Here is a 23759-nt window from a genome sequence, read left to right on the forward strand (position 1 = left end):
GTTAGATTTTACAGGCAGGTAGATTTAACTAAAAATACTGCATGGAAAGAATCATCCCTGTTGATACTCTATGGGAATATAAATCCCAAGATACTCTTGCACCTCCTGCATGTACAAGTGTGTCCCAGTGGATTTTGGCAGACTAAGCACTTGTTGAAATCCATCTAAGGCAGCTGTACCCCCTTTCTCAAAGGCATTTGCACACCCTGGCACATTTGGAAGCTCACGCTTCATGCCTGGGGTTTGCCTGGCTGTGGGGGCCATTGGTTTAGAGTTGAGGTGTTGATGGGCTTCCATCCACCCCTGGAATATCACTAGCAGAGGAGGCTTGGTGTCACCATAGGAGTCCCTTTGAACAGGACAGGTCTTGAGCTCCTTTTGGCTGCTGTGGCATTCCCACGAGCAGGCAAGTGGATCCATCAGTACTGTGTTCTGTTGGCAGGCATTCCATGAGGAGTACTCCCGGCTGTACCTGCTTTCCAAAGAGACCCCAACCCCCCAGAACGACGCCCGCTTGCAGCACGTGCTCATCTACTTCCTGCAGAACAACGCTCCGCAGCAGGTGGTGGAACGGACCCTCCTTGAGCAGTTTGCAGACAAAAACCTCAGCTATGATGAACGGTGAGTGCCTGGGGTTCCAGGGTAGGCTTTTCCCACCTGGATGTGGCTGGGGCCCACTCTTCTGATATTCTCCTTTCTGCTTACATGGAGCAGGTCCATCAGCATCATGAAGGTGGCACGGGCAAAGCTGAGCGAAATCGGTCCTGACGATGTTGACATGGAGGAGTACAAGGTAAGGGACCAGAGAGCTGCTTCTGATCTTGGACGCTGTCCTAGCTGGATCTGTCCAAACTGGGAAATGTGGGGCACGGCATGGAGCTGTCTGGCCAACACAGTGGTCACTGCATGCCTGTTGGCAGCAGGTGTCTGCAGGAGAGTGCTGAGGGAGAAGGAATACAATGGAAATCTGAGCTTGGAGGAGTGTCTGCAGATGGCTAAATTCATTTATGTGTCAGTTATGACACATTTAAACACTTCAAAGGGTGGAATCGGGGACCCCAAACTATGGCTGTGAGTGTTCAGGTGAGACTGATGCTCTGCTTCCCTTCTTCTCCTCACAGAGATGGCACGAAGACTACAGCCTTTTTCGCAAGGTGTCCATTTACCTGCTGACAGGGTTGGAACTCTACCAGAATAGAAAGTAAGTTCCTCTAATTGTGTTTGGACAAGATAAGCTGTAGCTAAAAGTAAAGACTACTTGGACAAAAAATTTTCTTTCTGAACCACAATGGTCTGTGTTTGAGGCCAGTGGGTGCTTTTTTGATCTGCTAATAGCTCTTCTTGAATCCACAATTGACCTGGTTAACAGTTTAAAAATTATAAAGCTGAGCTACTGGCTGGCTGCCTGATAGTTTCTGAGTGTTTCCCCTAAGAATTCCCTTTGGGAAGTAGAGCTTTATATTCTGTTTGCCAGAGACGGGTTTGCAGGAATGATTGCCATCACTTTGGGATTTTTCGCCTTGGACTCCTGTACTTAAATGAAACTGCCTCAAAATGGATGTTATGCTTTGTGTAAACACATACTTTGGAGTCCTCTAGGCTTAAAGAGCCTTGGTTTCCTCCTTACCATTCTAGAACCTGTATTTTCCATAAATGGTGCAGGCTTTCAGAAATTATTCCTGGATGGAAACAGAACTGAATTCCAAGGTGGTTCGCAGTGATGAGCCACCAAATTCAGGTGGGCAAATCAACATGAGGCATGACAAGAGCAGCTTAGAATTCCCCCAAACTGACCTAATGCCTGTCAACAGTTCTGTTTTCTCACCTGAAGCTTGAAATGTGTGAGGATCTCAAAAACAAAACTTTCAGCCCTTCTTGGGGTGTGCTCTCATAGTGCAGTTCCTGGAGCAGGACAGAAAATGAACACAGAACAAACACATTGCACGTGAACTTGGTTTTAAGGGGCTCTGCCCAGACACTTACCTGGCATTCTGGGCAAAAAGAACAGGAATGGCTTGACATGGAGCATCTGTTCATGTGTGCTTTGCCAAGGAAGAACAGTTTTTCCCTTTGGTCCTGATGCTGTTCCCTCCAGGCCCAGCAGGAAAGGTTTCCTGAACTGAGCCAAGGGACTGGCTGTAGTCATTGGCTCTGGCAGAGCCTGAGGCCTGCAGAGCTGACCCTCTTCTTCCAGATACCAAGAGTCACTCACCTACCTGGTCTACGCCTACCAAAGCAACACCAAACTGCTGCTGAAGGGAACCAACCGAGGCGTGAGCGAGTCGCTGATTGCCTTGTACAGAAGGAAGTGTCTCCTGGTTTGTATTGAGGAGCTCAGCACTCACTTCTGGAGGGGAGGGGAGGGGAGGGAGCAGCCAGGGCACCATGGGAGCCAAGACCAGTGTGACTGTTTCTGTTATGTCTATTGACATGATTCTTCCCCTTGCTGAGTACCAGCAGCAATATGGAAAGCAAATAATAATCATAATTCAATTAAAGAACATGCCACATAGGTTTCAGGGCATCTAGGCAAAGGCAGATCTGTACCTTGCCATCTTCAAACCAGAACTGTAGATAAGCTGTATGTTCCCTGTATACAGATACAGAAAATTGTATGTATGTGTATGAATATGTATATTTTCAAGTTTGTTTTCTGTGGTATGTTTCCCATGACTGAAAGTGGCTGTTCCATCAGAACTTGGTGCTGTTAGTCCTTATTCTCTGCATGGCTACCAGTGCAGGGCCCAAGCTGGGCCTTTACTGGATAGCTATCCACAGTCCATGCTTGTTCTTTACAAGTCTGTCCCCAATTCTCCTTCCACCCCCAGAAGCTGAATGAGGTGGCAGCTTCTCTTTTTGTCAGCTGTGAAGAAGCTCATGTGTCAGAGGGTGTGAGCATCCTGAATGAGCTGATCATCCCCTGCATGCATCTCATGAACAACTTTGAGATCTCCAAAGAGGACCTGGATGCCATTGAGATCATGAGAAACCGCTGGTGCTCCTATTTGGGACGAGAAGACATGGATGGTAGGAAATGGCTGCTGTTCATGGGCAGGGTAGTATCTGGATCTGAACTGGGAAAGAAGGACCATCTAAATTAAATTCCTGGTGTCTACACTGCAGCCCAACAAGGCCCTTCTAATTGTGTGAGGAAAAATGCATTTGAATCACCCATTAAATCCTGTTACAGAAGAAATTAATCTTTTGCACTAAAACAAGCTGCAGAAGGGTCCCTCATCCCTGAAATGGGACAGCTGATGTCCCAAGAATGGCTTAGAGTTCCCTCGAGGGGTTTGGGTCTTCTGTTAAGGGTTTCTCCCTGACTGGAGGTACCCAGGAATGGCGGGTGAATGCAGACATGCTTGGTGGTGTTGCATGCTCCTCTTCAGGAAGGAGGAGAGCAAGTGTTATCAGAGGCCAGGGTTATGGAAGATGGAATGGGGGAGCAGATTTGGGGCATCTCTGCCTTCTGAAGGGGAGTTTGTCATTGTAAAGCTGAATGTTGGTTCTGGGCAGCTGTTCTTGTTCTGAATTTTCTTCTGGAGTCAGCCTCTGTGACTCCAGGTCATTTCTCTTCAGACAAATTGGTCTTGACCTGTGCATGAAGGTCTGGGGAGTCCCTGCAGAGTTTTTATCACTAACAGAGGGTTAACTTGATGAAAGAAAATTATGCAAAACCACAGAGGTTTGTTCTCAAAATACAGTTGTAAAAATTCATATGGATAGTTCCTGGACTGGATGTGACAGCCTTTGCTTATGCAGAAGGTTTTAAAGAACCAGAAGCTGAGTGCTCGCCCCTCCTGGGTGAGCTGGCTCAGGTGTTGCCTGCTCTTCTTCACCCCAGAGTGACTGTGCTGTGCTGTGCTCAGCCCTGGTGATGGGGCTGGGTGGCTCTCACACAGGGAGAGGAGTCTGCAGAAAGCATCACAGCTCCTTGACTCAGGGCCTGGAGCGCTCTGCCATATGCTGCACTGACTGTTTCCTCCTTTCCCCCTTGACAGCAAAGCTGCAGATGAAGCTGGGTGAGCTGCTGCCTCGGCTTCTCGACGGCTCCACTGAGGTCATTGTGCTGAAAGAGCCCCCGAAGATCCGACCCAACTCCCCTTACGACCTGTGCAGCCGCTTTGCGGCCGTGATGGAGTCCATTCACGGGGCCTCGGCCGTGGCGGTGAAGTAGCCCCGGGCCGCTCACCGTGGTGCCTCTGCCGGCCCGCCCGGGGCCACCGCCGGCTGGTGCTGGAGCAGGGGAGGAGAGGGGGCGCTTTGGATTCCCAGCTGTGTTCTTTGTAAATATGAGCAGATAAAAAGCAGTATTGCACTTGTGAGGCAGAACGTAAGGCAGTAACACAAAGGACCTGGACCACTGTTACAGTGCAAGGCGCAGGCCCTGGCAGCACCATGGGGCCCAGCCAGGCTCCAGAGGTTCTTCTGTCATGGCAACCTAGATGCAGCCCCTGGGCCCATGATGGCAAAGGAGCCCAACTCTCTCAGCACTGTGCACTGTGGCTGGGCTGTCGGGCACTTTCACAGCTCCCTGAATGGTCTCTGCCAGAGGCTGCGTGCTCCAATCCAGCCAGACTCCTGCTCATGGGAGCCTGGGCTGAGTGAGGAGGAGGCAGCAAGGAGCAGTGGCTCACGCTCTGTCGCGTGGGCAGTCATGCACACAGCTGCGTGTTCTGGTCAAGTCAAGCAGGCTTTTGCCTTTTGTATTCCAGCTGGCACCAGAAATCACACAGGAGCCTTCCTTGGAGAGGCACAGGCAAATCCTGGCAGTGAGGAGCCAGGACGGGGCTGTGGGTTTGTGCCTGGCAGGAGCTCACTGGCTCAGGGCAATCACATCACCCCAAAGGATATTCTCCTCATGGCCGAAAGGCAAACTTCCTTCTCCCTTTGGGTGGTGGGTCAGGGCTGGATTAGTGTCAGTGACAACACTGAGGGCTCAGATCAGCTCGTTGTGTTGGTGGTGGGTGTTTGTGTTGACTTTGTTAAAAAAGTGCCCTGTTGGCATTTCCTTCTGCAGTCGCCCTGTGCATTTGAGCTGCAGCGGTTGTAAGCCAGAAGTTCTGAGTCAGTGGAGGGGGATCCTGTTTTTTGGAACTATGCAGAGTTTTCTAACAGTGCAATAAAAGCATTTGTTCTATGTTAGAATGAAAAAGCTCCTTCCATGTCTTTATTTCACTCTAGGGTTCTGCCTGAAGGTTCCTCCTGTACAAAATGTGTTGTCCTTAGCAGAGCTGCCTTAGGCTGGTCCCACCATCCTGTCAGGGGGTGTTTCCCCGGTACTTAAGAATAAACCACTCCTGTGGGAGAATCTTGCACTCTCCCAATGACTTTATGATGAAGTGGAGCTGCCATTATCCACAGGCACGCTGGCTGCCAGTGTCCCAGCAGCGACCCATGCCTCCTCAGGGACCAGGTGCTGCAGTGCCAGCGTGCTGCTTTGTCAGGAGTACAGAGTGGTGCCAGGGATGTCATGGTATTTGTACTGGGCTGGACAGGAGCATTGTTCCCAGGCTGGAAGCCCTTGCTCACTGTCCTGTCCTCCCATTTCCCAAGGGAGTTACAGCCAAAACAGCCTCTCTGCTCCCAAGGGCAGCTGGCAGGGGGTGCAGCTCCTTGGAAGGTGATGGCCAGGAACACTGCCCTCCCCCTGGTTCTGCCTTGTTTGATTCTTTGTCAGAAGGACTGAGCAACCTGCCTCTCCTACTCCACTCTCAGCACTACCAACTCTGTCCCCAGTCCTGCAGCATCAGAACTCCCAGGGATCATCACTGTTCCCTTTCCTTGCCCACCTGCTCCTTCCTCTCCTCCAACTGAGCAAAGTGCAGGTTTCAAAATGGGACTTAGAGGGAGCGGACTTTGCTTCCCCCAGGAATGCCGCTGTCGGCCGGGCCTTCCTTGAGATGGGTCACGCGCCCACAGCTTTGAGCCTGCAGGGATTAAACCAGCGGTGAACTCCGTTTTCAACCAGTGCTGTGGCAGCGGGCAGGCCCCTGTCAGGACTCCGGGTGCTAATCCAGCCTGATGGTCCATGCTCTCGCTCACAGAGGTGTGTAATCAGCCTTTATTTTTACAGCTGAATCAGGAAAATGTGGAAGGAACAGTTGAGACCTGCAAAAACCCTTTCTTGCCTCTTGTGCACAGGTAAATGATGCAGTCGAGGAACTTTTGACACAGAGGTCTGTGGCACTTATCGGCTTTATCATCTTAGCCATGAGAAGATGAAGGTCCTGCAGGGCACACGGTCACTGCCATCCCACCTTCGCAGCAAGAGCAGAACTTGGTGCTGCCTTATCTCACATTTTCTCCCCCCTTGTTTTCCATTTTCCCTCTCTTTTCCTCCAATCTTTTCTGGAGAGACCAAACCATAGCTGCAGCACCAGTGCTGCCCCTTGCAACTCCCACCCTGCATCCCACTTCTGCAAGATACAGCTGCATGTTCAGAGCACAGACACACTGCCAATGGACATGATAATTTATTGCAAATACATCAGAGCGACACAGACGTGCAAGGAAAGACTTGGCTACAGGGCACTCGCCAGGGATGCCAACACAGTGTCACCAGCAGGACAAAGTGCTGCCCGCTGCTTGTTGCCTTCCCACGCTTGCTTGGTGAGTGCTGCGGGGAAATCTGCTGCTCCTTAACAGAGAAAAGTGAAGCAGACACGGAGAGGAAGGAGGGAAACCTGCAGAGCTGCGTAGCAATTAGCAAATCATCCTGTGAAACAAGCAGGAGCCCTCCCTGCCAGGGGAAGAGCCACCAGGTGCATAGGGCACAGCACCCTGAGGCTCTAGATGACCAAGTCTGCATTTTTGGGGTGCAGGTGCTGGCTCCCAGCCGGACCTGGCGCAGCGGGGACCCGGCGGCAGGCGGAGGCCAGCGGCGATCTGGTCCTCGTGGAGCGGGCGCTGCAGGCGAGGAGCAGCCCGCCAGCGGCGAGGAAGGCTCCGGCAAACCACCCCAGGAAGGTGGCCTCCCCAAATTCCCACCTGGGGACTACGTCGGGGACAGTCTCGTCCCAGAAGTCGAGGACGGTGTTGTAGGCGACCCAGGAGACTGGCACCAGGGTGGCGATCCCTGCTATGCCAAGCGTCACTCCCCCGCCAAGCAGGAGCCGCCGCTTTCGCCCGGGTTTGTCCTCACAGGTTCTCCAGCCCTCCAGCCCCAGGGCAGCGAGGAGACAGCCCAGCAGCCCCAGCCCGTTGGAGAGGCACATCAGGAGGCGAGAGATGCGCAGCTCGGGGGGCAGCGCCAGGAAGGAGCCGTGGGCTTGGCATTCAACCACCCCCTCCTCCTGAGTGATGCAGACCTGCCAGAGCCCCATGTTCCAGACCTCCAGCTCGTTCAGGTCCAGATTGAGGTTCTTCCAGAGTGGCACGAAGGTGGTGACGCAGGAGCTGATCCATCCGAGGAGAGCCAGCAGCATCCCCCCGCCCTGCGCCTTAGCCCACCAGCCCCCGGCCATGCTGCCGCCGCCCCGCTAACCTCCGGGCCCGGATTAGCCGCCCCGAGCGGCGGCCGCGGGCATTAGCGCTTGTGGAGCAGCGTCCGCCCGGCCGCCGGCCGCGTCTGCCGCCCGGGGGGGCGAATTCAAGCCTGCTCCTCCAACGCCGGGGTGTGGCCACGGTCGTTTTTCAGCTGGTGTTGGTTTTTCCACGCTAAAAGGAGAGCCCGGCTCAGCAGGAAAAGCCGGGTGCATCCCGGCGGTAACTCCGGGCTGTGTCCCGCCGGTGTCTCACCGTGCCCGGGAGGGTTAAACCAAAGCACGCGAACCCTCCGAGCCTCGGTCACCCCGCAGCGAGAGCCTTGGCAGGGAAAGAAATTCACGGCGGCAGCAGCAGCTCCAGTCTCGGTGGGACACGGCTGGCACCCCAGCACAAGATGCAGGCAACAGAGAGCCGGCGTCAGGCTTTTCTCAGGAGTCGGTGCCTCGCTTGGAGGCCTTGATCCTAATTCGGTCATTAATTAAATATGCAAAAGAGCCTTTGAGAGCTGCGTTGAGAATGGGGATGTCCGAGGGAGGAAGCAGATGAGCCCTGCTTCTCGCAGGTGGGCATTGATCACCCTGTCCTGCACCCAGCACTTCACCAGCAGAGGCGACTCATGGCGCTTCTGTGAGGAAGCTGTGTGTGAGGAAACTATTGTCCTGATAGGAGACACCCTGATGCAAACACAAAGCTAGGGAAAACCCATGTACATCAGCTTGGTCCGGTGGAAGGTGCTCCTGTGGCAGGGGGTTGGAGCTGGACTGATCTTTAAGGCCCTTTCCAACCCCAGCTATCCTGGGATTCTATGAAAACGATGAAAATAAGCGTCAGGAAAATCCTAAGTTTGTGCTGGCACTCGGCTCCCATCCTCCCCCACGTGTGTTCCCTCCACAAGGTCCAGCTTGCAGATTCATCTTCCCTGGGAGATTAACGACTAATCTCTCCTTCATCCGCCGTCTTTCTTATCTGTATCGGGAGCCAGACTGGAAATTACTGAGTCCTGCTGGTCCCGGGGTCCAGCTCTGGTGAGTGTCAGGAGGATCTTTGCAGGGGGCTCCCGCAAGGAGGGGGTGAGGGAGCACGGACCGCGTTCAAGGTGGAAGCACAGACCAGGCAGGAGAAAGGGGATGTTTTCCAGCCCTTGCTGACCATCCCGTTCCTAAGAGCAGACAGAGAGCATCATCCCGAGGGCAAGAGCAGGGAAATCCACTGGGAAACCCCTCCTGCTCCTTCCCCCAGGCATTGGGGCACCTGCTCCTTCCGATTAAATCGTCTCAAGGTAATTGTGCCTGTCATTGAGACAGATTAACGGGTGACCTTCTGCCGCTGGAGCAGGATTGGCGGCCGACGCCGAGCTCCCAGTCCTTCTTTCCCTCCCACCGGCCACGGTGGCACAGCCCGGCAGAGGATTCCCATCCGCAACCGGTGGGAAGATGCCCGGCAGTGGCCGGGGCGCAGCGGGAGCCACAAGCCGAGAACGACGCCGGCCGGGCTGGCAGCCGCTCTGCCTGGACATGAGGTGGGTGTCTCCTGTGCCCAGGGGTCCGGGGAGCCGGGAGGCTGGTCCGGATAGTGACATCCTCCATCGTCGCACTGAGGACCGCTGGTCCCGCTGCTCTGCAGTGGCAGAGAATGCTCGGCGGAGGCAGAGCGCCAATACTCCCACCCCATCCCCACCCCTATCCCCGTAGGTCGCTGCGCTCCGGGTTGCGTTTCCAGGACCATGAGCTCCCATCACGTCTCCCCACGGGCACCGGCTGGATTCAGCCTGTCCCGAGGAGCACGGCTCTGGGGTCTGCATCTCTCTCACAGGCTGTCCTTCCTCCGCACCTAGGGGCCATCCATTTCTGCTCGGAGCGTCTTAGAGAGCCGGCAGCTACCGCCACGGCCTGGAACAACTGTGGAACAGTGTCTTAGGCGCTCACCCGGAGCTTGCCGGCCGCCGGGGCTGCTTCCCACCGGAGACGAATGCCTCCTTCCCCGGCATTGCAATGCAATTATGGTCCCTAATGGGCTTAGCCATCTGGAGCCAGCCCGCAAGCACCCCGGCACAGCTCGGGAGCTGGGACATGCTTTGCTGGGCAAGGGGGGCCCCCCTCCAGACCCCGGCCCCTGGGGCTGCGGAGAGGGGCCGGAGCCCCAAGCTGCTTTCCGTGTCCGAAATAACTCCCCGCTTTGTCTCCCCCACGGCAGGACCGAGCGCCCAGCACGGGGCTGGGCGCCCGCCCCGGCGCCGCCATGGTGCTCCCCTGCGCCCGCAACAGCGGCGGCGCCGGCGGCTGGCTGCCCCCCGAGGAGCCCCGCGGCCGCAGCAACTCCATCCCCCCGGCACAGACCCCCACGGCCAAGCACATGCTGGCCTACCTGCCCCGGCCGCCCACCGACACCAGCCGCTACGGCACCTTCCCCCAGAAGGTATGGCTCGCACCCGGGCTCTGGGGCATCCTCGGCACACGGTGCCACCGGGTGCTCGCGGTTGTTGTCGGAGGCGATCTCTCACCGACGGGCTCCTTTCCCCCACCCGCAGCCCGACCTCCCGGCCGCCCCCGGGGCTCTGGTGGAGGACGGCGAGAAGCCGGCCGCCGCCACCAGTGCCAAGAGAGGCACTCCGATGCCAAACTACCCATCTGCACCCCGGCACAGCGGCTTTGTCCCCGGTGAGCCATCCCTGCCGCCGAGCCGCGGGAGCCTGACCACCCAGCACCACCGTGGCCGGCCGTCCTGGTGCCCACCGCCTGCCCCGCAAGAGGCAGGTGCCCGCTTGTACCCACTGCACGCACTGAGCGTGGCCAACATCCCCAACTCGTCACGCGGCAAGACCTCCGCCCGCAGCTCCACCATTCCCACCCCAGAGGGGCTGCAGAGCCGGCGCTGCAAGCTGCTGGAGGAGGACAGCCCCATGGTCCAGGCCGGCAAGCGGCAGCGGCAGCGCTATGTGACAAAAGTGGGCAAGTGCCAGGTGAATCTGGGCAACATCCAGGACAAGAAGAGGTTCCTCTCAGATATCTTCACCACCATTGTAGACCTCAAGTACCGGTGGTTCCTCTTTGTCTTCATGATGTGCTACATCATCACCTGGGTGGTCTTTGGCTTCATCTACTTCTTGGACGCCTGGCTGCGGGGTGACATTGGGCACCAGGGTGATCCCGAGTGGGAGGCGTGCATCGAGAACGTGGATGGCTTTGTCTCTGCCTTGCTCCTCTCAGTGGAAAGCCAGCGGACCATTGGCTATGGCACTCGGATGGTGACAGCCAACTGTGCCGAGGGCGTCATCCTGTTGATAGCACAGTCCATCGTCGGTTCCATGATCGACGCCATGATGGTTGGCTGCATGTTCGTTAAGATCTCCCGGCCCAAGAAGCGTGCCCAGACCCTCATCTTCAGCAAGAACTGCGTCATCTCCCGCCGGGACGAGAAGCTCTGCCTGATGTTTCGTGTGGGGGACCTGCGGGAAAGCCACATGGTGGATGCCAAGATCCGGGCAAAGCTGATCAAGTCCCGTCAGACGGCCGAGGGGGAGTTCATCCCCCTGGAGCAGTCAGAACTGAACCTGGGCTATGACACAGGGGAGGACCGTCTATTCCTGGTGGAGCCCCAGATCATCTGCCACGTCATCAACCATCACAGCCCTTTCTGGGACATGTCAGCCGAGTCACTGCGCCGGGAGCAGTTTGAAATCATCATCATCCTCGAGGGCATCGTGGAAGCCACAGGTAAGTGGTCCGGGGCGGGGGGATCAGGGTGGAGAGGGGTGGCTCCCCTGGGGTCTTGGAGATGCTGGGCAAAGCTGGGCCCAGGAGTGGCATGATGTGGAGTGGCAAGAGATGCTCGGGGTCAAAACTGTCTCCAGTGGGTCATGGGTGATGCAGGGCTGGAAGCCCCTTGTTAGGCAGCAGGGGGCTCCTTGTGGCACCCAGCACAGCTCAGCCGTTGTCTTGCTGCAGGAATGACGTGCCAAGCCCGCACCTCCTACACAGAGGACGAGATCCTCTGGGGATACCGCTTCGAGCCCTGCATGTCCCTGGAGAAAGGCGCCTTCCAGGTGGACTACAGCCGCTTTGAGATGACCTTTGAGGTGCAGACACCAGCAGCCAGCGCCAAGGAGCTGCACGAGCTGAAGGAGCTGGAGCAGCAGGAACACTCCACACTCAGCCTCTACTGGGACCACCTCCTGCAGCCCTGCGCGCTGCCGGGACCCAGCGAGGACGCGCTGGTGGGGATGAGTGTCCCCAGCAGCGTGGCTGAGGGCATCCGGGATGAGCCACCAGAGCGAGAATTCCCTGCCTGAGCTGCTCGGGGGACCATGGGCTGCCTGGCCGTGCCCAGGCCCGGCTGGTGCCCGTGGGTGCCCCACGCCAACAGTGCCATAGCCCTTTGTGGGCTGAGCCTTTTGTGGGCTGAGCCCTTGTGCCCTCGCCCCACGTGTTCCCCCGGCTGCAGCCAAAGGGCATTATTTTTGTTAAGCTGTTCTTTTGTAACAAGGAATACAAGGCGTAACTAGTGGGCAAGTAAAGGCTGTTCATGACAAAACCAGCCAAGCATAGCCATGTTTGTTCTGGAGGAACCCTTGGTGGGGTCTGGTCAAAGAAGAGGCAGAGCCCAGAGCCCCCCAGTGCCTTGGGCTTGGTCCTGCACCACCTCACAGACCCTGACATAGCCCCATGTCCCCCCAACACCCCAGACTGCCCCCCCTCCCTGCCTGACATGGTGCCCAAGGACTCCTCCAGCATGGTGCTGCGAGAGGTTGGACATGGTGTAGTAGAATTAAATTAATATTGTTACAGGAATGACATCACTAGAGTCACCTGCAGCACCCGGCAGAGCAGTGCCTGGGCCTGAGCCGGGGGCCTGGATTGAAAATAAAATAAACAAAATCTGTGTATGCAGGGTCTGGCAGGGCTGGGGACTCTCCCTGTAGTCCCCAGCCAGCTTTGCCTCAGGGCGTGTTTCATGGGTTGCAGAATAACCCTTTGGATTTAACCCCCTTTGTCCACCTTTGGTTCTCCTCTGTCAGCCCACCTTTGTATCTCCCCATAGAGTCTTGGGCAGGGTATTCCCTGACCTCACCTGATATCTGTCCTGCCAAGAAAGGTGGGAAGGGTGGGATGGAGCAGCTGGGGAGGCCCTGGGACCAAGGTCAGCCCAGCATAGAATGGATGGATGGGGAGTGTAATATAAACATAAACATCAGTGTCCCTTCACCACAGCCCCTGCGGCTCCGGCCCAAATCCCCTACAAACTCCCTGCACAAGAAAAGGTTAAAAAAAACAAGCAAAAAAAAAAAAACCTGCAAAAAGTGTTTGTAGGTGTGAAGTTAATAAGGGTCAATATGCGCGTTGATTTGATATAAAATCATGATTTGCCTATTAAGCAACTGATTTACATATCGTTAATATTCAAATGCAGGCCACTGTGGCGAATAATAAACACAAACTTGGTTATTGCACAGACGGTCGCGTTTCACAGCACGGGACACGCTCGGGTCCCACCCAGCCGGGCTGGATTCGTGTCCCGGTCCCGATCCCGATCCCGGTCCCGGTCCCCGCGGGGCCGCAGGTGTCGTTCCCCCTCCCGGTCGCCAGACGGCGCTGCCACCGCTCCCACCCGCGCTCCATGAGTTCCGCCTCTTTGCTTCACTTCCGGCGCGCCGCGGTGACGTCAATTGTTGTGCGACGCGGTGACGCGCAGAGCACTCCGGTGGCGGCCGAGGTGGGAGCGGGAGCGGGAGCGGGAGCGGGAGCGGGAGCGGGAGCGGGAGCGGGAGCAGGAGCGGGAGCGGGTTGGGACTGAAGGCCCCGCACCGAGCGGGACAAGTCCGCCGCGCCCGGGGGAACGGGCTCGGGCCCTGACGGCGGCCCTTCCCGCAGCCTTGCCCTGGCTCACCCGTATGGCGCGGCCCTGAGGGGAGATGACCGACCAGGAGAACAACAACAGCATCTCCAGCAACCCTTTCGCCGCCCTCTTCGGCTCCGTCGCTGCCGCCAAGCACTTCGCCGCCATCCAGAAGCAGCAGCAGCTGCGGCAGCTGACAGGTGGGAGGTCGAGGCCGGCCCTGGGGTAGGGGTCGGCCCCTGGGGAGGGGGCGAGGGGGTCCGCTTGGGCAGGGGCTCGCCCCCGCGACGCTGAGGGCCCTGTCATGCAGGCGAGGAGACGTCCATCAGCCAGGATGACTCCGACAACAGTGTCTCCGAGAGCCTGGATGACTGCGACTATTCGGTGGCCGAAATCAGCCGTTCATTCCGCTCGCAGCGAGAGCTCTGCGAGCAGCTCAACATCAACCACATGATCCAGAGGATTTTCCTCATCACCTTGGACAACAGTGAGCCCGGAAATCCCCTGGTTTCGTGGGGGGTGCGGTACAGGCTGGGGCAGCTCTGCATGTCGGGTTTCTCTGACATGGGAGGGGACGGTGCCAGGTGCAGCAGCTGGGGCTGTGTTAGGGGCAGGTCCTGCCTGCAGGTTCCCTGTCCGTGTGGGTGGAACAGGTCCCTCTGCCCTTCCCAGGTGACCCCAGCATGAAGAGTGGGAATGGGATCCCGGCACGCTGTGTATTCCTGGAGGAAATGGCCGCAGACCTGGATGACCAGGACTGGCTAGACATGGACAATGTGGAGCAGGTAGGGATGCCTGCCTGGGGCCATCTGCAGACTTTGGCCACAGGTTGAGTTTGTTTCCTCAGAATGTACATAAGATGTATCCCAAATCTTTTTCCAAAACGTGGCATGAAGCTGCCACTTTTTGTTTTGCTGGAAACGTCCATGAGATTTTTGGGATATGATCCCAAAAAGTGTAGAATTTGGGGAATCCAGCTCTTCCTCCTGGAGGCTGCAAGAGTTTGCTGCCTTGCAGGTCTGTGTGGGTGGGAAAGGGAAGAAAAACCAGAGAACTCAGTCAACAGTGTCCACGCACACACTCATCTAAATTTGCAGCTGTATCGGTCATTTCTGCTGAGGATTTCAGTGGAAATGGTTTCTCTTGGGGGTACTGTTATTCCATTGGGGACTGGAGGATTTGCTTAGGCCTGAAGTAGCTGAGGGTTCTCACTCCAGCACTCCGTTACTTGATGAGGGAAAGTGAGAGCTCTTCCTAGCAGGAATCAATTAGCCTGTGTGGTGAGAAGCTTCCTCCTCTGGAGGATCAGCTCTGTGCTGGGGCTGTGTCACTCTAGCCCATCTCTGCTGGTGCCCAGGCCCTGTTCACCCGCCTGCTGCTGCCGGAGCCCGGGAGCCATTTGATCCACATGACCTCTGCCAGCACCCAGAACCTCTCGGCTGACCGTGACGCCGGGGAGAGGCAGATCCTGCGCTACCTCTATGCCTGCTTCCGCAGGGCACGGGAAGAGGTGGGCACAGGCTGCCGAGGAGGAAGGCAGCTCTGTCACCCAGCTCTGGAGTGACTGAGCTAAAGTTGCATTGACCGGGGCCCCAACACTGCCTTGTTCTCCTTGCTCAGATAACCAAGGTCCCGGAGAATCTTCTGCCCTTCGCAGTGCGCTGCCGCAACCTGACAGTGTCCAACACGCGTACGGTCCTTCTCACCCCAGAGATCTACGTCAACCAGAACGTGTATGAGCAGCTGCTGGACCTGATGCTGGAGACACTAAGAGGGGCACGTAAGTGCGGCCAGGTTGTGCCGCTGCCTCAGCGCTGCAAAGCTGCCCTGGAGCATCATGGAGTTGGGTGAAGCTTTGGCTCCCCTCGCTGCCAAAAGAGCGGGGTGTGTTTGGGTCAGTTTTGCTGTTGGAGCACTGTGAATAACAGCCTTGTATCTCTTGCCAGAGTTTGAAGACATGACCAAGTTCCTTGAGGAGGTCATAGAAGCCTTAACGATGGAGGAGGAGGTGCGGACGTTTGGGGAGGTCATGGTTCCCGTGTTTGACATTCTGCTGGGGAGAATCAAGGACCTGGACCTCTGCCAGATCCTGCTGTACACATACCTTGATGTGCTCCTCTACTTCACAAAGCAGAAGGACATAGCAAAGGTGGGTACCTTGGCTTGGGCAGGAGCTTTTTGCAGGGGAACATTTACAAGACCTGACCTGCAGAGGCCAAACCAGGAGTGTGGTGTAACAACACTTGATGTGTGTACTCATACCCCTCCCCTCCTTTCTCATAGCCTGTCACAAACCCATCCGTTTGTTGCGGTTTCTTACTGGGATCTTGGACAACTGTCAGCATGTCCTGATGTGTTTCCCAGGTTTTTGCAGGCTACATCCAGCCCAAGGATCCCAGCAATGGACAGATGTACCAGAAGACTTTGCTTGGTGCTGTTTTAAATATCTCCTGCTTGTTGAAGACCCCTGGCGTGGTGGAGAACCATGGCTACTTTCTGAATCCATCCCGATCCAGCCCACAGGAGATTAAAGTGCAGGAATCCAACATCCATCAGGTGGGAGAAGCAGGGCAGTTCTGTTTCCTGTGGTGTTAGTGGCCTCTCATTGCCTGAGGGTTCAAGACATGATGTGGGGCTTGAGTTCCACCACTGCTTCAGGAATAGCCTGCCTTGCAACTAGGCACATCCCAAAACTGCTTTGAATTCTCCAGCTGGAGCATGGAAACAGTTTTCCCAGCTGCCTTGGGTGGTTTTAACCCAGGTCTTTGTGTCTTATCAAAGTTTCTTCAGCTTTTGGAAAAAGGGTGTGTGGTCCTGGTGGAACAGACATAACTTGAGGTGCTACCTGGAGATAATCTACCTCAGTTGTAGTAATCACCAGGGAGTAGTTTTCAGTACCTGTAATTAAAACACTGATTGATTCCCCATTTGAGAAAGTGACAGGCAACATTCTCTCTCATTATGCAAGTAAATTTCTTCCACAGAGGAATACCACTAGGAATGTTCCAGTAGGTCAGGAGTGAAACATGAGGATGCAGGATGTAAATACAGGAGTGAACTGGGGTGTAGAGGTCATCCCTGAGAGGGGCTTTCCCACTCAGGAGTTCTTTCATGCTGTCAAAAACAGGCTAAGAATTTTGGATTTACTCCATATGAGAATAAATTGTCTCAGCTGTGCGTTTGAGGATATCCCTAACTGTTGTTTGCTGCTTGTCCCAGGATTTGACCTGCTTGTAACACCTGTGTGTGATATGTGATTTATGGGGTGTCCTGAGGAGCAGGACATGGTCTGGAGCCAGAAAGGGTCTGATAGCTGTAATATCAGAGAGGCAAAAGAGCAACCCCCAAGGATTCATTCATCTGTGTTGTTTCCTCTAACAGTTCATGGCCCAGTTCCATGAGAAGATCTACCAGATGCTGAGGAACCTGTTGCAGCTGTCACCAGAGACAAAGCACAGGATTCTCTCCTGGCTGGGAAACTGCCTCCATGCGAATGCAGGCCGCACCAAAATTTGGGCTAACCAGATGCCGGAGATTTTCTTCCAGATGTACGCCTCAGATGCCTTCTTCCTCAACTTGGGGGCTGCCCTCCTGAAGCTGTGCCAGCCCTTCTGCAAACCCAGATCTCCAAAGCTGCTAACCTTCAATCCTACCTACTGTGCTCTGAAGGAGTTGAACGAAGAGGAGAGGAGGAGCAAGAACGTACACATGAAAGGTACACCTAAACATTGTGGACTAAATATAAGGGAATTGGACACCTAAACATAAGGGAATGGGAAAGGGGATCTCCTCAGGTCCCCACTTTACCCAGTAGTGCCCTCTTGGGTGCCATTAGCGTTAGGGGAGAATTAGAAGTGTGACTAGAGAGGTGCAAGAAGAGAGCTGAATACAAATAGAACACTGCCAGCATCACCAGGAGCCCTTTTGTGTCCTTAGGAGGGATCCTCTCAAGCTCTCTCCTCCCCAGCACTGCTGGGTAGGACCTGATGCAGAGATGCTTTTCCTTACAGGTTTGGAAAAAGAAACATGTTTGATCCCTGCTCTGAGTGAGCAAGAGCCGCAGTTTGCAAACAGTTACAACCTGGTGACGGAAAACCTGGTGCTCACACAGTATACCCTGCACTTGGGGTTTCACAGGTACTTGCTTTAAGTTGCCCTGTGGCTGTTTTCCACCCATGTGCAGCTAAAATACTCTGAACACAGAGTAGCTAGCTGAGCTGCTGCTTGAACTTCAGCCTGTCTGACTGCAGGAAGAAATTTTGCACACATTTTTACTAATTAGGATACACTCAGGCTTTAAACAATCTTTGTGGGTTTTGAGTCTCAAATCCCCTTGGCCTTTCTGCAAGTGTTTTATCCTAATAAAGGAGTCTTACAGGTTCCATGTTATTTACAGGCACCAATAGCCAAGTGCTGGGTATTTGTAGGTTCCATTCCCCCTCTCCTTGGGGCAGGAGAGGTGCGCTGGCACCTCCCTTTGCTACTAGAGAGCATCCAGGTGGCAGAGCAGCTGCCCACTGGGAGTGACCTAAACACCCTGATAGCTGGGCTGTATGTGAAACAGCAATGTGAGGTAGCTGTCAGCATCTAGGAGAGGATTTTCTGGACACCAAAACGCTCTGTTTTGCACGCCTTCCCTCTGCAAATCGTTGCCTAGATACTGTGAGGTCATGGCTGATCCAAGCAGAGTCCCCTTCTGGTTTAGTCTCTAAATATAGACTTTGACAAAAAAGTTACTATGCAAGTGGCTTGTTGCTGGGAAACCAAAGTGTCACCTTGCAGGCGTCTAGGCCGCGTTGCATCCCTGGCCTCAGTGACCCAAGGGAGCTCGGTGCTGCAGAGGGTCCTGCCATGTCCCCAGGCCACTCTGCAGGTGCCATGGTCCCTCACAGGGTCTCGTACCCTCCCAGGTCCTGCCCGGGCTTTCCCCAAGGCGTCCCATTGCCAGAGCCACGGACAGGGTACCCGCAGGAAGTTATCTGAATCTACCAATACAGAGCAATCTCCCACCAGCTTCTGCATTGGTGAGGCAGGATGTCTGTCTGTTGTCTGTCTCAGCTCCCCCTTGCCTCCTTTCCCGGGCAGGTTGCATGACCAGATGGTAAAGATAAACCAAAGCCTTCACCGCCTGCAAGTGGCATGGCGAGAAGCTCAGCAGAGCTCCAGTCCTGCTGCTGACAGCCTCAGGGAGCAGTTTGAGCGCCTGATGACCATCTATCTCTCCACCAAGACGGCGATGACGGAACCGCAAATGCTGCAGAACTGCCTGAACCTGCAGGTGTCCATGGCAGTGCTGCTGGTGCAGCTGGCTGTGGGGAACTGTGGGACAGAGCCACTGGAGCTGACCTTCCCGCTGCCGGAGGTGGAGCACAGCGCACTGGCCTACGTGCCAGGTGAAGCCACGGGTCCTGCTGGGGGTCTGTGCCAACACCTGCCGTAGATGGGCACTGGAAGAGCTGCCTGAGCAAGTGCTTCCCTGTCCAGGGCGGGACACGGTGCCACCACTGACATTGTGCATAATATTCTCTCCGAAAAGGATCACTTTCAGAGAATTTGGGGCTGTTTGAGAGGCCATACTTAGGGTAGTGAAACTGCTGACCTTTAAGAAGTCTTACTCATTGGCAAGTGGCAAGTTCTACATTGATTTAGTATTTTCTGTATGTGTAAACTCTTCTGGGACCTGCTTCAGGATTCTTCCCTTTGGGGTTGTGTAAGAGTGTCATTAGCAGACAGATGCTGGATTCACCCCATAAGTGACCTGATTTCTGGGGTCAGAGGGGAAGTGAATCCCAGGTGTTACTCAAGCCATCAGGCTGGGCATCCTTCTCCACGGCAGGTTCTAATACAGCTTGTTACTTACCAATACTTAATCAGCATCAGGGTGATGAGGGGAGAGTGCATGGGAGGCTGGAAAAGGGCAAGGTGAGCTGCTTGGGGAGAAGCTCAGCTACGATTTCTGTTTGCAGAGTTCTTTGCCGATAATTTGGGCGACTTCTTCATTTTCCTGCGGCGTTTTGCTGATGACATCTTGGAGACTTCTGCTGATTCCCTGGAGCACATCCTTCACTTCGTTACTGTTTTCATGGGTGATGTGGAGAGGTAGGTGCAGCCCTGTTGTAGAACACCCGCAGTGACCAAGAAATTGCAGAGCTGTCTTGAGGCTTGGTTTGTGCAGCTGCAAGCAGGTTGATCTTTTTGGAACAGCTGAATTCTGCCTGCAGGAGGCACAAAGGGAACAAAGGCCTGCCTGGATGCCACAGGCTTCATGCAAGGTTCCAATGGGATTTGGTGCTTAAATATTGGTTGTATGATGCAGAAACCTCATCAGCTTACAGCCATTTTGTACTTGTTAAAGGGAGCTCCTGATCCCTTTGATTGATTGATTGATCTGTTGGGAGTGTCTCTATGATGTCCACTGAACAGAATTGAGTAGTTCTATTAATCTTCCTGATAAGATATCACCCTTCTTTCTGCATTTCTGCTGTTCATTCATTTACACTTGTGTGTAAATGCAGTGAGCTCCTGGCAGCAGCAGATGGGCATTTCCTGTGGTAGGCAGCTCTCATTGTTCCTGCTGTCCTTGGGAGATGGAAGCTGTAGTTCTTCCTGGCAGTCCCCTACAGCATCACCTGGGGCAGGTGGTTTGGCTTCTGCCCCACAAGTGCAGGAGAGGTATACTCTGACCTCAGTGCTTGGTGATGGACAGCAGATGCAGCAGGCAAAGCACCTGGATTTGCAGGGTACAAAGGAAGCAGGTCTATGAGCAGTAGGAAAACAGGTTGGATGGCTGGTGGGGTTTGCTTGGGAGCTCCAGCTGAGAAGCAGGCATTGGGCTGTGAGTGGGAGAACTGCTGTGGGAGGGGTGAGAGCAGCATCTTGGTTATTCCCACACCCTCTGGCCTCTACCTGAGATTCCACTGTGGCATGGAGTCTGTGCAAGTGAGTGCCGATCCAGGGCTGGCTTTACAGACAGGTCTGCAGCAATCAGGCACTCAAGCATGGATGAGCACAGCTCCTGGAGTGATTCCTGAACAGCTCCATTCTGCACCATGGCTGTGCCATCCTGGATTTGCTTTGTTTTCTGTTGCAGGATGAAGAATCCTCACCTGCGAGCCAAGCTGGCTGAAGTGCTGGAAGCTGTGATGCCTCACTTGGATCAGGCTCAGAACCCACTCGTCTCAAGTGTGTTTCATCGCAAGCGAGTGTTTTGCTCTTACCAACATGCTGCCCACCTGGCTGAAGCACTCATCAAAGTCTTTGTGGATATTGAGTTCACGGGTAAGCCCAGAGTGGGAAGTGCTGTGTTCCCCGTGTAGCACTTGTGGGGGACTGTCCATTTGAAAGGTTCTTTGGCTTGTGCCCAGGTGACCCACACCAGTTTGAACAGAAGTTCAACTACCGCCGTCCCATGTATCCCATCCTGCGGTACATGTGGGACACAGATTCCTACAGGGACAGCATAAAGGTGAGGCGAGAGGTGCATGTCTGAGTGTGCCATGTGAGTGTGCAGCTCACACGGAAGGTCACGTGGCTCCATATCCTGCCACTGGGGCTGTGCCGCAGAATTCGCTGTTCTCCCTTTCCTTTTAGGCTCTGGCTGATTATGCCTCAGAGAATCTGGAGGCAATGAATCCCCCTCTCTTCTTGCGCTTCCTTAACCTGCTTATGAACGATGCCATTTTCCTGTTGGATGAAGCCATACAGGTAGGGTTGAACTTGTGTTCCGTCAGCATCATATAAACAAGTTCTCATTTCCTTGATGCAATACATACCTTCAGAACGGGACCAGCTTACCTGGCCCCTGCCTGGTGAGTCTCTGCAGTAGGTACTATGCAGGAAGCAATCCCAAGATGGTGTGGCCAATGCCCTAGGAGAAGGGGTGAAGGCAGGAGGAAGGGTCTGGGGCCCTGTCTGTGGGTAACCCTTCCTTCCTTTCAGTTTGGGAGGCAGCTCAGAACCAAGAGGAGTAAAAGGGCTTTTTCAGATCCAAAAGAAGGCACGCTGGGAAATCTGCCTGTTGCTAATCTGGACACATTCAGGCTTTAAATAATCACTGTGGGTTTTGATTCTCAAATCCCCTTGGCCTTTCTGCAAGTGTTTTATCCTAATAAAGGCCTTTTTTCTCCAGGCAGTTCTCCTTTGGGATTACAAGGGAATTCCAGGTGCCCTCATGTTCCTGGTCTTTGTTGAATATCTCTCCATTCCTTTCAGAGCTGATATTGCTGCTAGAAGGGGCTTTTTTTGGGGAGCTATTACCTGGCAGAGAAGTGATTGCTGGAAGGCCAGCAGATAAGATGGATGATATGGATGTTGCCTGACTGGTTTTGAGCGTTTCTGGACCACCTTGGTGTCGACAGCCACCCACACACCCCATGTGTTCTGCCTTGCAGTACCTCAGCAAGATCAAAGTTCAGCAGATTGAGAAGGACCGAGGTGAGTGGGACAGCCTGTCCCCGGAGGCTCGCCGCGAGAAGGAGTCCAGCCTGCAGATGTTTGGTCAGCTGGCACGTTTCCACAACATCATGTCCAATGAAACCATTGGCACTCTGGCTTTCCTGACTTCAGGTAGGGAAAATGGCCCCTCTTGCCTGCCAGGACCTAGAGAAGAGCCCTGCCAGGGAATAAGCAGGCAGGAAATTGGTTTCAGTGTGGTCAGATCAGGATAGAATTGCTGTGAATCTGCAAACTGTTGTTTTCCTTTCCAGAAATCAAGTCCCTGTTTGTGCATCCTTTCCTTGCCGAGCGCATCATCTCCATGCTCAACTACTTCCTCCAACACCTGGTTGGGCCTAAAATGGGAGCTTTGAAGGTGAAGGATTTCAGTGAGTTCGACTTCAAGCCACAGCAGCTCGTGTCTGACATCTGCACCATCTACCTAAACCTTGGGTAGGTGATGAGGGGAGTGAGCCTGTTGGTGGCAGGAGCCATCTTGGTGATACCAGGGGGAAAATGCTTAGTCACACTCAAGCTTTTCTTTAGCTTTGAGTTCTTTGCTATGGGAATGTGGCTGCTGTGGGGACTGTTTGCAGCCCTGACAAATGGGGATTCTTATACCTTTCTCTCACGTAACCTGTGGTGCAGGGATGAAGAAAACTTCTGTGCCACAGTTCCCAAGGACGGCCGCTCCTACTCACCGACGCTCTTTGCCCAGACCGTGCGGGTTCTGAAGAAGATTAACAAGCCTGGAAATATGATAGTGTCTTTTAGTAACCTGGCTGAGAGGATCAAGGTGAGCACTGGAGGGAATTTAACATACAAAAAAGAGCTGATTCCCTTTGTCCTTTTCCCTCTGTGTATCGCTGCTTCCTTGCTGTGGAGCTGGATTTCTGGGAGTGGAGCTTTGTCCAGGTGGGGGCAGCTTGGAAGGTGCCCTGCCTGCACAGACCTGTGAATGCTCCCTGGTTTTAAAAGAACAGAGAGTCCGAATCCTCAAAGCCATGTGTGCTCCCTAGTCTCTTGCAGACCGGCAGCAGCAGGAAGAGGAGACATATGCAGATGCCTGTGATGAATTCCTGGATCCAATCATGAGCACTCTGATGTCAGACCCCGTGATCCTGCCCTCCTCCCGTGTCACCGTGGACCGATCGACTATAGCCCGACACCTCCTCAGGTGTGCAGCACAGCCCTCATACCTAGATAATTTTGGGGATCTATTTCACATACCCAATGACTCTTCCTGGCCTCTTTTTTTTTTTTTTTTTATCTCTAGCACCAGGAGTGTCCAAGTAATCTCCTCGATGTTTTATTTTTCAGCGATCAGACAGATCCTTTCAATCGGAGTCCCCTCACTATGGACCAGATCAGACCAAACACAGAACTAAAAGAGAAGATCCAGCAATGGCTTGCAGAGAGGAAAAAGCAGAAGGAGGAGGAGCTGGAGGACACGCTGAACTGAAAAACAAGATCTCATCTTGAAACCTCCAGTCAGGGGCAAGATCACAGCCATGCAGGGCTAGTGGCTGGAGCTGCCACCCTAATGATGGCCACATTTAGTGCATTGCCACCATCTTTGGAGTCTCTCCTCAGACCTTCCCTGACAGCCCTTGTTCTCTCTTTTCCTTTCAAGACTCTCTCTTTAATACTAAGACTTCCCACTGCACTACAGCTTTGAGCCTCAGCCTTGGGAGAAGAACACAGCCTTCTCATGATGTGGTGCCCTGGCCCTCTATTTACCTGCTCTTTGTGTTGGCCACATTCTTTTCCAGCAACACCAAAAACCTCCTTCTCTTCCGTGTTTAAACTGTAACCATCTTTCACTTGGTGAAAGCAATGCCTCCATCCATTCCCAGAGTGGAATGGAGGGGGGATCAACAGGAGGGGGACGTTTTGCCAACTTGTATGTGCCAGGGGTGTAGCAGGGTTTACTTCCCCAGTGAGTGTTGAGAACGGTGGGCGTTGGAAATTAAACGCAGAGATCATCTTACAGCTGGTGATGGAGG

The 23759-nt window shown here is 54.3% G+C and overlaps 4 protein-coding genes across 11 annotated transcripts in view; 3 read left to right on the plus strand and 1 right to left on the minus strand.

Annotated features, from left to right (window-relative positions):
• Positions 1-5155, plus strand: part of USP28 (ubiquitin specific peptidase 28) — a 28393-nt gene extending 23238 nt beyond the window's left edge. For all 6 annotated transcript variants that reach the window (XM_014259825.2, XM_088066853.1, XM_088066854.1 and 3 more), the window contains 6 exons: positions 443-621; positions 715-793; positions 1122-1201; positions 2195-2318; positions 2829-3027; positions 4002-5155. In XM_014259825.2, coding sequence (XP_014115300.2) covers positions 443-621; positions 715-793; positions 1122-1201; positions 2195-2318; positions 2829-3027; positions 4002-4177 — 837 coding nt within the window. In that variant the 3' untranslated portion in view covers positions 4178-5155. The remainder of the gene's footprint in view (positions 1-442; positions 622-714; positions 794-1121; positions 1202-2194; positions 2319-2828; positions 3028-4001) is intronic.
• Positions 5156-6543: 1388 nt separating this feature from the next.
• CLDN25 (claudin 25) lies at positions 6544-7467 on the minus strand. Its single transcript, XM_005531090.3, has one exon. It carries the CDS (start codon positions 7464-7466, stop codon positions 6792-6794), a length of 675 nt encoding a protein of 224 aa, XP_005531147.1. The 5' UTR covers position 7467; the 3' UTR covers positions 6544-6791.
• An 815-nt stretch (positions 7468-8282) lies between these two features.
• LOC106628606 (G protein-activated inward rectifier potassium channel 4-like) lies at positions 8283-11776 on the plus strand. Of its 2 annotated transcripts, none has more exons than XM_088066857.1 (5): positions 8283-8513; positions 8793-9643; positions 9682-9903; positions 10016-11201; positions 11433-11776. In XM_088066857.1, the coding sequence occupies exons 2-5, from the start codon at positions 9488-9490 to the stop codon at positions 11774-11776; spliced, it is 1908 nt and encodes a 635-aa protein (XP_087922983.1). In that variant the 5' UTR covers positions 8283-8513; positions 8793-9487. The 2 variants fall into 2 exon arrangements, with proteins under 2 accessions (XP_087922983.1, XP_014115302.2); XM_014259827.2 differs by having other exon boundaries at positions 8793-9007.
• Positions 11777-13140: 1364 nt separating this feature from the next.
• On the plus strand, positions 13141-23743 carry UBE4A (ubiquitination factor E4A). 2 transcript variants are annotated; one of them, XM_088066856.1, is made up of 20 exons: positions 13141-13197; positions 13356-13520; positions 13631-13807; positions 13993-14105; positions 14678-14830; positions 14941-15100; positions 15267-15469; positions 15685-15876; positions 16702-17035; positions 17331-17457; positions 18406-18713; positions 19287-19419; positions 20411-20598; positions 20685-20785; positions 20911-21024; positions 21711-21885; positions 22026-22206; positions 22402-22549; positions 22773-22930; positions 23074-23743. In XM_088066856.1, exons 2-20 carry the CDS (start codon positions 13397-13399, stop codon positions 23213-23215), a joined length of 3231 nt encoding a protein of 1076 aa, XP_087922982.1. In that variant the 5' UTR covers positions 13141-13197; positions 13356-13396; the 3' UTR covers positions 23216-23743. The 2 variants fall into 2 exon arrangements, with proteins under 2 accessions (XP_087922982.1, XP_005531148.1); XM_005531091.3 differs by lacking the exon at positions 13141-13197 and having other exon boundaries at positions 13246-13520.
• Positions 23744-23759: the final 16 nt, after the last annotated feature.

This window comes from Pseudopodoces humilis, chromosome 25 (genome assembly GCF_049639895.1).
Source record: "Pseudopodoces humilis isolate 2021_Gansu_Grassland_sample_001 chromosome 25, ASM4963989v1, whole genome shotgun sequence".
Lineage (NCBI taxonomy): Eukaryota > Metazoa > Chordata > Aves > Passeriformes > Paridae > Pseudopodoces > Pseudopodoces humilis.